The 13355-nt window shown below is 44.9% G+C and overlaps 1 protein-coding gene and 1 non-coding gene across 2 annotated transcripts; one reads left to right on the top strand and one right to left on the bottom strand.

Moving 5' to 3' along the window:
• Window positions 1-654: 654 nt before the first annotated feature.
• On the bottom strand, window positions 655-11451 carry TBPL2 (TATA-box binding protein like 2). Its single transcript, XM_005528555.2, has 7 exons — window positions 11092-11451; window positions 7778-8184; window positions 6950-7037; window positions 6633-6724; window positions 5406-5573; window positions 4321-4415; window positions 655-2574 (listed from the first exon to the last, which is right to left on the bottom strand). The coding sequence occupies exons 1-7, from the start codon at window positions 11140-11142 to the stop codon at window positions 2495-2497; spliced, it is 981 nt and encodes a 326-aa protein (XP_005528612.2). The 5' UTR covers window positions 11143-11451; the 3' UTR covers window positions 655-2494.
• On the top strand, window positions 10955-11026 carry TRNAG-UCC (transfer RNA glycine (anticodon UCC)). The gene has a single exon. It is a non-coding gene; the product is annotated as a tRNA-Gly (tRNA).
• Window positions 11452-13355: the final 1904 nt, after the last annotated feature.

The following is a 13355-nucleotide window of genomic DNA, read 5'->3' as shown; positions in this document are numbered from 1 at the left end:
TAATAGGAACTGCGCCCTTCTCCTTCTGCAGAAGGAAAGGCATCACCCCTGTCCTGCTCTCAGAGCGATGTGGGGTGTTGTATGCTGAGTCGTAAGGCTTCCCAGCAGGTAGCCGTAGCAGTAACGCTGCCGTAGGACTACGGCTACCAACCAAAGCACGGCCGTGTATTTACAGTAACATCCAAATCGCTTTGGCCAAATAGCAAATACAGCTGTACATCCTTGAAAACGACGCAGGGGGAGGTTGAGTCAACCCGGCCTCCATGGTGGAGCGACGATAAGGAGTTAAATACAGGGGATGATGTAGAGCTGAGGAGAAGGGAGCAGCTCTGGATCAGGGAAGGGAACCTTAAAAATCATCCAGTTCCAAACTCCTGACCTCGAGAGGGAAGCCTTCATTAGACCAGGCTGCTCCAAGCCCTGTCCAACCTGGCCTTGGTTGAGCAGCTTGTGCCAGGGCCTCAAGACCCTGTTCTGAGTGAAGAACTTTTTCCTGATATCTAATATTTCCTAATATGAACCTACTCTGTTTGAAGCCATTCCATCTTCTGTCTGTAGTGAGAAACACCAGGCCATTAGAGTCCACAGAAGCCAGAATAACTTCAGCAATATCCCCATATCCCCCTTCCCAAAAGAAATGCAACTGCAACAAAACATTGTCCAACTTTTTTTTTTTTTTAAAGAACAATTCCCAGCCTATATTTCTCCCAGTCCCAGTGTTATCAAACACTAAGCAGGAACAGCACTGTAGAGGTACAATCAAGATTGTTGTTTTTAAGACAAGAGTTACCATAGCAAACATTAACTTAATCAGTGAAAAGGCACAGAGCCCATTTCTTATCTCTAAGGCTTTATCCGTGCTTCTAAACAGCACTAATTTTACCACTGAAATCATGTGGCAAGCTCAACCAAAATGTGATTTCTTGAAGAGGGCTCATCTTAGACAAACATTTTTCCCCCACCAACACCTCAATGAAACCAGGTGTTTTCACTTACAAAAGATGATTGTAACTGAAGCTCATCAGCTGCTCCTACAGCTGCGGTGCAAATAAAAGTCCAGCCCATGGCTATGGAAAGTCTCCAGTGTTAGAAAGCAAACAGAAAAGTAAGCCTGTGTTTACAATTGACTTGAGTGTGGAAATCCACAGTTCAACAGAGAAACCGATAACAGCTAAGACCAGCTTATCATGAGGAAGTGCACAAAGTTTTTCTAACTCTTTTCCAGAGAAGCAGGGAGATAGATATAAAAACACTTGTGAGAGACACATAACAGATACCAACGATGAAGTCACACCCTTGCCGAATCAGAAATAAACTTTTGTGGCAGCAACTAAGCCCAGCAAGACCCTGTTCTGAGTTGAGCCATAGGCCATCCCGAGTATTTCCAGTAAGGACAGAGGAGGATACCACTTAAGTCATCTAAGAGCAGCCTCTAGTGGTGTTTCCAGACAGGTACCACACCTTCAGGAGGGAAGAACACAACACAGACTGTTCTGGCTTGCTTCCAGGGGCTTTCCAGAACAGCCGTGGGATCGGCTTTGCACTGTTCCTGCTACCAGAACCACTCTGAGCAAGACACCTTCTGAAAAGAAAGGCTTGAGTTCAAACCAAATACAGGAAGCCTCATTGTTTTTGCTCAAAAATTACCAAATGTACTGCCATTGGCTGAATTATGCTTAAATAATAGAGATAATTAAGTCATGAGTATCCAAGACTTTGCATATTTTCCTCAAATCCATTTTTAACAAAGTTCCAAACCAACATGGTTTTGTCTGCACCAAACTCACATGATCTAAGGGTATTTCAGTAATACAAGTGGGTACCATTTAGTTAAAATCTAACTTGTCCCGTGTCAAATTAGATAATTTAATTAGTTACCCTCCAGATTTTTCTAGGTATATTCCAGCAGTCAGGAGCTGCAATATCTTCTCTGTGAAGGAAAATCCTGCACCATCACACACAAGAGTTTACCCAGCCAGTGGGATCAGAGCGATTCAGTACATGTCTTCTAAACACCAAAATTAACTCATGGAGGATTTTGTAAGCCATGTTATAGACAATAATATATGTTGAGCTTAAAAACATGAAGCTACAACACTGCAGGAGCATTTCAGGACACTTAAAGTTGAGGATTTTAATTAAGCCAGTTTGAAGTGCAGTGTGGATTCACCTGTTCAACAGGAGAGAGACACATGGCTCCTATTACAAAATATTTTTAAGTGCTACCTTAATATACATCCTATTAAAAGTGTGTTCACTTATCAAGTGCTGTAACTTGACAAGAGTTGTCCGAACTCAGGTGGATTACAGACAATCTGAAAGAAAAGAACATTTCACAAGCTATAGAAAGGCATCAGCGTATGTGGCATTCAGAAATGAATAGTTTGCTTAATAATCCACAACCCCACAAATGGGTCCAGGAATGCCCTTGGCTTCTGTTCCATGCACAGCAGCACAAACCCAGGTGTTATTCTGGATTGCTCTGTGAGCTGTGTCACGATGGTTTCTTGAAACCTCTTAAAATGGGGTAGATGTTCTCAAATGCTTCATAGATTTCAGAACGGTCTTTTGCTCCTAAACAGACATTTAAGAAAAAAAAACAAAGACAAAACAACCCATGAATTATCAGAGTGCTGAGAGTAACTGAATGCAGTTTAAACCCAGTAGGATTACAAACCACGAAGAAACCCAGGGGATTGAAAGCACCTTACTAATATAAAGGCAGAATTTTCATCTGCCACCTCAAAGAACAATTTTTAGCTTGCTTAGCTTTAAGACTAGTTTTGTTTAATCTGTGGAAGCAAAACAGCATTTTTTTGCTCTTGACAGGTGTAAAATAGTGGGTTTGAAGAAGGAAAAAAAGCAACTGAGCACCACCATGGTGTTATATGCTTAAGCATAACAGCTCTGCCAGTTCATAAAGTGAAGGGAAAGGTAGGAACAAGAAGTGAAAGGCCTTTATTTCATACTGAGAGTTGTTCCACAGTTTGAGAACTCCCCAGCTCTGAGAAGCAATTTTAATTTTAAGCTGTGTGTTAAGGCACCTTTGATTTCAAATCCCTTTCTGTGGTACTGTAAACAAATCTTTAATACCAAGTCTTACACACAAACTGCATTGCAGTAGGCAGGAACATTCCCTTCCAGAAACACTGTTCATGCTGGTCCAACAAACATCAGCTACAAGAAAACTGCATTTAAATGAACTAAAAGGAATAAAGCCCTACTCAAGTTGAATGTGTAAATCTTCTCTCATGTCTTCACTTGGACATAAATAATTAATCTGCCTTATCACAACTTTTACTTTCAAAAGTAAAGTTAATTTCTTGATTAGGGAAAAAAAACTCCTCAAACCTCAGAAAATTCAGTTTTATCATCACAGCTGGGCCCAATACTCAGAGAAAAGAACTGAGTGTGCAGCAGGCCCTGAAGCAAGGGCATTACAATTAGTGTACCCCAAAAAATGCAAGCATCAATGGAATGGAACTGACCAGTATGATTTTACTAAGACCTAAGAAAATGGAGGACATTGGAGAGGGAAGAATTTAAGCTTTGTCCTGAGTGCCCCATCCTTCAGTTCAGTGAGCTCATTCCTGATTTATGGTTGTGAGGATCTCTGGCTAAGGCAGGCAGCACTTCTCTTGCCTTCTACATGTCTCAAAGCTGTGTTGTGAATATGAATACTGCATTCAGAGCTTCTGGGGACAAGCATCATCTACCTTTCAGTACATCTGAACAGAAGCAGTTTCATGAGCTTCACAAAAAGGATGTGCCAAGAGCTCAGAAATTCACCTTTTTTTTGACCTGGGATCTGAGGTACAGGTATCTGCTGAGCACACTGACTCAGCAAGGCTTTTGCCTCATGGTTTTTTTCCAAACAGCCTGGAACAAGCTCTTAGATCTCCACCCTTTCCTCTGATAATCCCTGCTAAATGTTGTCAGTGAAGTGTTTTAAGAAGTTTGTTTCCTGTCCAAGCAATTCTAAATTGCTTATTATGAGGTTCCTATTTAAGTGCCTGAGTAGTTGCTGGCATGTCAGCATCCTGTTGGCATCCTCTGCGTTGGCATGTGGCATCAGGCTTTGAATGAAAAAAAATACTTAACATGGAAATCTGAGACTCTATATATGAAACATGACAAGATTCCAGTGCAACAACACTGATGGTATCTGCAGAAAACACAGATAAGATGCAGCAGCCATTAGAAAGATCCCTGAGTGGCTTTGCTCTGGCAGGATACTGATTTTTAGTTAATGTTTAATTTAAATGCTCTCTCAGAAAGTGAAGTAGCAGTGGGCTACAGATATAGAGAGGCATCACTTACCAGTCAGTACAACTTTTCCAGACACAAAGATAAGCAGCACTATCCTTGGTTTGACCATCCTGTAAACCAGGCCAGGGAATAGTTCAGGTTCATAGCTGTTCAAAGCAAGCAGGTAAGATTAGTAAAATGCAAATGCTGTTTCAGTGTTGTATAAATAAAGTATAAATGAAGTGCTTTTTAGTTATAGTAACAATAGGGTAATTAACCACACAGGTTTTTTCTAGCTGCCCTGAGAAAGGCAGGTCAGGTTTTGGACATCTTGAAGGGAAACCTGTTAAACCCAGCTGGAGTTGGTGAGGGATCTCCATGATGTCTTCTAAAGACTTGTGAGCCACTTCTCATTTGTCATAGCATTGGAACCTTTATTGCAATCTTCAAACAGTCCTCAAGTCATGGAATGGCCCTTAAAAATCACCCAGTTCCACTTCCTGCTGAGGGCAGGGACACCTTCCACTATCCCAGGTTGTTCCAAGCCCCATCCAGCCTGGCCTTGGACACTTCCAGGGATCCAGGGGCAGCCACAGCTTCTCTGGGCGCCGTGTGCCAGGGCCTCCCCACCCTCACAGTAAATCCTTCCTCAGTCTGCATAGAGCCCTTATCAGGAAGCATCTTGTGCAACTTAGACAAGATAACAGCCAACATAAATATTTAATATAGATCTAATTCCTAAATTAAATGGAAACTATTAGATGCAGTGCTAATAGAAGACAACTGAATTTTGGTTTTGTCAGTGCTGAAATCATCCTTTCCTGATGGCAATATCTAGTTTTGGACAAGCTGATCTCACAGGCACATGCCCATCACTCAGCTACAGCTTTACTTTCAATTCTTGGCTAAAGAACATCCAAACAGAACCAAAACAATATCCCAGAAAAACACAATATACCTGAAATTCTGGATTTTGCAAATGCAGTTTGGCTTCATGTCTGAAGGCTGGAAATCCTTGCAGACAGGAATCTGCTTTGCTGGGAGTTAAGAGGCCACCTTGGTACCAAAATCCAGAGTGGAGCAAAGGCATGGACCAGGCTCCAGTAGCTGCAGACCCTGCTGCAAGGTGCACAGGGTTGTACCCGATTTCCTCATACCTGCTGAACTGCTGGTGGGTGAGAACCAAGCCTTCCAGCCGGATGGGGAACCTCACATCACAGCTCCCCACCATATTCTGGATCTTGAAGTCCAAGAACTTGGCAGGGAAGCCGAGCTTCTGCACCACCCGCGCGTATTTCCTGGCTGCCAGCCTTGACTGCTCTTCACTAAAGGAAGAAACCTTTATTGTAATCTTCAAACAGCCCTTGAATCCCAGAATGGTTGGGGCTGGAAGGGACCTTAAAGCCCATCTTGTTACACCCCCTGCCATGGGCAGGGACACCTTCCACTATTCCAGGGTGCTCTATGCCCCATCCAACCTGGCCTGGAACACTTCCAGGGGTGGGGCTTTCACTGAAGGAAGAGCAAAGGGGAAAAATCAACTTTTACTAGTGCTCTCCCTAAACACCAACAAGGTGGAATTCAGTTTATAGCCACCACTGTGCTAATCTGTACTCCAGAAAAAGAGATTCTGCTGCTCAGAATAGCTAGGTTCCATCCCCAGAACAGCTGCAGGGAGCTATAAGGAGTAAGGCACTTGTTCATTCACCTTCCTGTGGTCTGGTGGAACCCACTGGAGAGGTTTCATCGCTCAGAGGTTCCCCTTTTGAGAAGTTTTCAGTTCCTCAGAACAGCTTCTCAGTGCTGATCCAGGAGTTAGACTGCAGGCACCAGTACAGTCACCTACCTGAGGTGGTGCTAGGGGCTGGGGAAGAGGTCTCTTAAGCATAAGTTAATTCAAATTGACTGTTTTGGGATATAAAAACCAAGGAAATCTCTGCTGGGCTTCAGGATAAAAAGATTCAGAGTACAGAAATAAACTTTTGCTTTCCCCAATTCCTATTTCCTCTAGAGGCAGATGTGTTGACTCTTGAACACAGTCACTGATGAGAGTATTGACAGACACAAGCTATGTCCTAAACACTTTAAAATCAGTAAGAAATGCAAATAATCCTTAATCTCTTAATTTCTGGGAATTTTAGCAGCTTTTCTACTGAGGTCTGCTTAGCTCAATCTAAATTCAGAGACAGAAGTACACAATTCAGAAATTACTAAGGTGCCATCATGAAGAAAGAAAGATTTTCAATATCAGTGCTTCACTTTTTCTTGCAATTAGTCCTTTGTTAGATATTTTAAACAAGACTTCTGCATATATTCTGATGGAGAATGTTTGATAGTTGCAAGACCCAGGCCTTTAGAGGGAAGGGAAAAAACCAGAAAAATACCTCTTTGCTCCTGTGCAGACCATTTTTCCTGAACTGAAGATGAGGGCTGTTGTTCGTGGTTCCCTGATTCTCATGATCACAGCAGCAAACCTCTACAAATTCAAAGGAGGACTGAAGTTTCTGTTCAGATTTGCAACAATTAACACTTTCAAAGTTTATCACAACACATATTTGCTTTTTAAGTGTTTCTTTACCACCCTGAAGTTATTTTCCACCCACCTAGGAGCGTGAGTATTAAGACCACAGTCATGGGACCGTTGGGTTCCATCAGCACTGGGAAAGGGAAGTGAGGGTAAAGCTTTGAGTCCAAGATTTACCTTTGGGTTGTACTCTGCATTTCTGGCATGCAGAGCTATGTTCTTCAGATCCAGTTTACAAGCCAAGTTTACAGTTGACACGATATTCCTGAGGAATGAGGGAGGAATTTTCTCCTTGCAAAACCCAGCCACTGCAGAGCCACCCCCCAGCAGCACTGGCTTAATGTGGAGTCACATTCCAATTAATAATTGCCATCAACTGGTTTCCTGCCTGTCTCTTCTCCACTCTAGCTTTAAGCTTCTTCTGTCAAAACTTAAGTAATTCGATCCCAAAAGTGCACTTTGAGATAGAACAAGGCATGAAATTATTAGCCTCTGAATTATAAGTTTGTGTGTCTTCCAAAAACTGTGTCACTGAAGTCTTTCACAGCCTTGGATTGAACCATTATTGACTATTTAGAGTTGCAACAGCACCTAAGGTAGGTATGGATGGGTCATTTTCTACAAGTATAAACTACTCCAGAGTTGCTCTATCCTAGACAGGACAGCACCTTTTAATGAGGGACAGAGTTTCTCACAGACAGTTCTGTTTCTCTTGAAAAAGCAAAGTGACATCTTTAAACACCTGGAGTCTGTTGTCATCCTTCACATTCTCCCTCCTGGAAGAAATCCTCCTAGTCAAGTACCTTCATATATTTATCCAATATTGACAATTCATTTTCTCCACCTCTCCCCTTCAAAAGGAACAACTGCTCCTGTGAGTTTTTTGGTTTATTTAAGACTGAGCCGTGCTTGCTACATTCTCCAAGTGAAAAGTCAGAGCAACACCTTGCGGTTTAAGCCAAACTCTGACTATGGTGTGTGCTACATAAATAATACATAACTTACTGTAGCTGAGGGACTATTCCAGAACTTTCTGAAGGAGAGATCGCTGGGGTCATCGGAGTCATTGGAGTCATGGGAGGACACACGCCAGGTGCCTCAGGAGATGGCTGAGCTGCGCCTGGATGTGACAAGCTGCTTTCATCCATGAAAACACCACTGTCCTCATTACTTGTTGGTGACCCATCAAGCTCTTTTTGCATTTTGTGACCATCCTCAGAGAGGTTTTGTTCTTTGTTATCTTGGGTAACATCTGGGAGAAAGCTGAGATCCACGGAGGAGAAGTCTGTACAGAGCTCCTTGGAATGACTGAACTGGGAAGCAAACACCCCATCTTCAGCTGTTTGAATTGGAAGTTCTAAATCATAAAGGTTCATAGGAGTGAACAGATGAGGACTAGTGGAGAAGTCATCCTTGAATGAAGAAAAAGTGCCATTAAAGGTCTTGTATTAAAGCAAGACTGTAACTCTGTAACTGGCAGAGTAAATTAAGATTAATCCTCAGTGATTAATCTTAAGATTAATCTTCATTGAGGAAGTTTCAGTAATTTTCCCCCAATATATATTTTAACAAAGGCTAGTTTTAAAATGGAAAGTGCTTTGCTTCTCTGTGAGTGTATAAAAATCCAGATAGCTTGTATAATGCATTTTCCTACCACAGCCCTTGGGCATCCTAGAGAACTCCTGGGACAGCAGAAATTGAGAAATGCAGATGTAACACTGACACTTCACCCTTCACAGCCACTCTCACCCCCCTCAGCCATGCACACAACCACATTATCATGCTCATGAGTTTTTCCAAGGAAGACAGACAGCATTTTCTGGCTGTCTTTATCTCCCATTCTGTATATTATTCCATTTCCTCTCTCTGCAGGGGACAGTGTCAGCGTTGTTTTGTGCAACAGAGGGCAGCAGCTCACAGAACCAGCAGCAGCTCATTCCTCAGCTCCTGGAGGCCACCAGCCTGATTGAAGCTATAGATGAGAAGATGGGACTAAAAAAAGCCTCACCACAGTCAGCTGAACCAGCATCCTGCCCTGCACCAAGCACACAACACACCTGCAAGTAAGCTCTTTCATACTAATGTCCTTCTTTGTCAACTATTTATTACTAAGAGCTGTTTAAAAAGCATCATCATGTCAATGTGGCAAGAGTTTCAGGGTGGGATTTATTCCCTCCTCTCCATTGGTGCATAAACCTCTTTCTGAAGGGAGTTTCTGCCAACATCCACAGCAGGTGACAGCTTGGACTAAAGAATCCATACAAGAGGTTTTGTGTCTAGTCAGGCATTTTTAGGCTCAAGAGCCAGAAGGACTTGAAAAGTCCAAGCACAAATCAGAACAGGGAATGGTGTGTAAGACTGAGGCTCTCAAGTTGGCAGCAGCTGCTTGACTTGGAGCAGGATTTCCAGATCAATGCTTCCCAGCCCTGAGCTAGTGCTGCTCTCTTCTAAGGCAGCTCAGCTGACAACCCAGCCATGCTCATGGGGAGATCTCTGCACCTACTTTGCAGTATATTTACCTGCAGACACTTGGAAAACTCTGACAAAGTGACAAATCCTCCCAGAGGACCCTCACCAGCCTGAATACAGATGCAATCAGGAAAGCATTGCCAACACCTACATTTAAAATTGCTTTTAAATTACAGAGCTCCACAGAAGATCTTGGGGGTGGGGGGGCAGGGTGCTGTTGAATAAGTCTAGGTATTCCTTTACCCTTTAGAAAAAAGCATTAAATATGTAATTAACAGTTACAAATAAAACATTATGGAATCACAAAAATACATCTATTCTAAACAGATATTTTTCAAGTCAGCAGCAAGGGAAGGAAGTCACAGTCTCCACGAGAATTCCAGTGGATGAAGGATTAGATGTTCAGCAGCTCATTAGGGAGGTTTTATATGAACCACAGTGTAGAGAAAATGGTACAAAAGCTCCCTTGTGAGACTACTCACATCATACTAGTGGGCATCAAAGAATGAACATAACAACTAAAAAAACACCCACAAACAAACAACCAAAGTCAATTTGTGACATATCTTAAAGAAACTGATAGAGAAATGAGTGGTGCATGAGGCTGGAAGTATCACACAGCTGTAAAGTTTCCAAAAAGTAGAGTAAATTGCCTGGAGCTGGTAGAAACAGAAAGCAAATTTTCCTTTCTGCTCAGGTTTGCACCTAAGAGGTCTGAGGAAAAGCCCTGATAGGGTTAAGCACTGGGGAATATTTTCTTCATGTCAGACAGATGCTCAGAGGCTGCAAAAGGGGCACAAGACCATGTTTGCATTGGGCTGGCTGCCAAGGGTTATTGCTATAGACTCTGGGTTAATTAACTTCACCGAAAGCCCCACCAACTGCACAGCTTTGGATATCTCCCAGCAGCTCCAGGGAGGAGATTTCACACACAGATCCTGTCTGAAATCCCTTGGTTTGGGGCAGCTTGAGGGGAAACAGCCTTTCCACTTTCACTGCAGAAATCCCTGCAACTCAGGCAGACACAAATCAAACCCAGCTGCCTTAAGCAACAGACTTAGATTTTTTTTTCTTCCCCTCCTTGCAGTGATATCACACATCTGCTATTATCAAGTGTTCCAGCAAGTCTAAATATAAAAAGCTCATTAAGCATTTGTGAAAGCTGTATTATACCTTACCACATTATATACTTTGTGAGGGCACATTCAGAGGGCTTTACCCACTGGCACAGGATGGACTCTGGGATTTAAACAGCTTGTGCTAAGCCTGTTTGCTGAGCTGAAAAGTACTTTACAACAGGATGCAAAGAAGTTTTGCTCCCCGAGTAACGATAATGCTCAGCTGTAGAGTCCAACCCTCTCCTAATCCCTCACCCTGTTGTTCCTACAACCACCTGAGATCAGGACAACCACTCCAAATACCGAAATAACAAATTTTTACAGACATTTATCAACCCGAACGAGGAGACGCGAGCCTCGCACCCTCTCAGTGCACACCGCACCGGCACCCGGGCTGACCCTCACAAGCAGCATCCCACAGCAAGAGTTTAAACACAGCCATATCATCCCTCTTACAGGGAGAAAAAGCTCCAGAGAGCTCCTCCGTGCTCCCAGACAGGAGGAATCCCTCGGGACAGAGGGATTTGGGGCTCAGCCCGGCAGGAACGCGGTAATGCCGCAGTTGAGGCGCGGCTGCGGGGCTAAACTCAGCGCGGCGTTGGTGGTATAGTGGTGAGCATAGCTGCCTTCCAAGCAGTTGACCCGGGTTCGATTCCCGGCCAACGCAGCTTATTTTTGCTTCGGTTTAATTTCTCTTTTTCCCCTCACTTTATGTTTTCCTTCCTCCCTTACCTGCCCGCTATAGCTCTCTAGGTACTGCTCCAGCGGGGTCTCGCCCTCCATGGGCACAGCCGATACAAATCCCCAAACCTTCCTCCGGTCCTCATTTTAATCCCCAGGGACAGCACCGGGGCCACGTGCGGCTTGTCCGGGAGCAGAGCCCATCGCAGCTGGGAGCTCTGCCCTCATCAGGCAGCCTTGGAGCCTCTCTCCTGGCCGCACAGCTGTCTGAGAGGGTTTGCCCCGTCCTGCAGGACTAGAGAAATCAGGGTGCTCTTCTCGTGTGCTTTACAGGAGCCTAAAACCACAACCTGTCCCCGAGCTCCTCTGAGCCTATTTTCCTCTGCAGGGTTGAAGTGAAATGGAGTTGGACCTGTAGTTTAGACCTTGCACGGATTATGCTTTTTAGCAAGTGTCGTGTGCCCCTGAATTTCTCCCACCTGCCTCATCGAGTGCAATGAGGCACATCTGGTCCTTCGAGAAGAGCTGGGAACACATCCCCGTGCCTGCCTGGCTTGGTGGATGTGCTGACTGTCGTGATCACTGCACCTGTTGCTCTGTCAGATGAGACTTTGCTGTCAGATTTGCTTACAAACAGCAAGCTGAGCTGAAGAAACCCTTTGGAAGAAGATGTCAAAGCTCACACATGCAGCAGGTCTTTGGAAGGTGCTGCCAGGCTCTTCTCACTGCCCCAGAAGTGCAAAGGCTTTAACTTCGTGCTCTTTATCCAAGGAACAGAGCATACATGGCTGATGAACATCCTTCCCTCCTCAGCCAGCCTGCTGGGCTTGTTTGTGGTATTTCTGGGACTCACCTCACAAGTGAGTAATAAAAGGTGCCAAATCCTCTCAGCCCCAGAAAAATCCAGCCTCGAGCAGGTTGATTTACATCACACAGCCTGTCCTGGAGCACCCGGGAGGCAAATCAGGCAGCAAAGCAAGGAGAGGACTCAGAGAGGTTGTCTTTTGAATTAGGGAGGCTGGTGGAGCTAGCTCGGGTCAGCTCAGGATGGTTAAATCTAAAATGTCCCATTTAGGGCTGGCAGGTGATCGGGGTGCTTGCAGACAGCTCCATGGTCTCATGTTAGAAAAAGCAACTATTTTTCCCATGCCAATTTTAAAAAATATTATTTCTCTTTCAAAGTGCTTGGGGTTCCACCCACCCCCTTTTTCCCCCCTCTCCCTTTCTTCTTCTCTTTCTCCCCACCTTTGTGGGCACAACAGGTGGGGTGCTGAGGGCTGTGGTGGGGGGCTCTGCTCCCACCTGCAGTGTGAGCCCAGCCTTCACAGCTGCTTCCTGACAGCTTGGGCCTGCCCTGCCCACAGAAATGGTTGAATTGAGCACGGGGATTGTGCTGTGTTGTCCTTGCAGTGACATCTCAGGGGGCAGGAGGTTGGTGCTCCCCCAGTGCCTGACGCTATTGCTGTGTTTGAGTTGGGAAGCTGGAGCTGCTCCTGGGGCTCCTCTGGTGTGGCCCTGCCTGTAGCACTGCAGCTGTAGTGCTGTGAATATCCTCAGCTAATTAATCCTTCATTTGAAGAACCCCATGGAGAGGAGCTATGTTCATCCTGCAGCCCCTGGGAATTGATTTGTCTGTATCTTGTGAACCTGAGATACAGAAGGTCAAATTATGGTGTTCAAGTGTGTGAGGCTACATCAGAGAGGAACATAAAATACAAATCTCTTGATACTGATGTTGTTTCTTGCCTTGAGTAAGGACAAATGGCAGGGGCACAAGGAAGTGTTGAGAGTTTGGGTGAGTCATGGAGTTTTGGTGTCTCAGGTTAAGTGGGTGAAAGATTGCTTACCCTTTTGAAGGGAAGGTGTTTAGAAAGCTGAGAGAGCATGTGAGGACCCAAGAGTCACACTGTGTGTGCAATTCAAGCTTTCAGGGTTGCTTTGCAGTAGGGGAAGGGTCTTGTGACCTCTGCCCAAAGGAGGGCAGCTATGGCTGTGCCTCGGGAGGGCTCTGTGCTCGCAGCCTCCTTTTCCAAGCTGGGCATGTACCCGTGGGGGAGGCTCCATGAGAGGGGTGTGCAGTGATGGGCAGCCCCAGGGAGTGAAGGCCCAGGTGGTGGGGAGGTCCAGAGAGCAGTGTTCCAGCGAGCAGGGGGCACTGAATCCCTGGCCTTCTCCCCTCAGCCTCCCTGTGTCTCTCCTTAGTCAGCAGAGGCATCATTCCCTCTCTGCGCCTTCCTTCCTCAGCAGGAGACTGACCCCTGTCATGGGTTGGACAGATGTTAATGCAAAATGTAGCACTTAGAACTCATGAGACC

The sequence above is a fragment of the Pseudopodoces humilis genome, chromosome 7, assembly GCF_049639895.1.
Source record: "Pseudopodoces humilis isolate 2021_Gansu_Grassland_sample_001 chromosome 7, ASM4963989v1, whole genome shotgun sequence".
Classification (NCBI taxonomy): domain Eukaryota; kingdom Metazoa; phylum Chordata; class Aves; order Passeriformes; family Paridae; genus Pseudopodoces; species Pseudopodoces humilis.
Note: the sequence above shows the minus strand (reverse complement) of the source record. Positions and strands in the feature narration are given on the sequence as shown.

Coding starts and splice junctions, on each gene's coding strand:
- TBPL2 (XM_005528555.2), bottom strand. CDS start 11,142: ATGGAGGGCGAGACCCCGCTGGAGCAGTACCTAGAGAGCTATAGCGGG. Junction 7,038..7,777: donor GGAATAGTCCCTCAGCTACA/GTAAGTTATGTA, acceptor CTCATTCCTCAG/GAATATCGTGTCAACTGTAA. Junction 4,416..5,405: donor ACCCACCAGCAGTTCAGCAG/GTATGAGGAAAT, acceptor TGCTTTGAACAG/CTATGAACCTGAACTATTCC.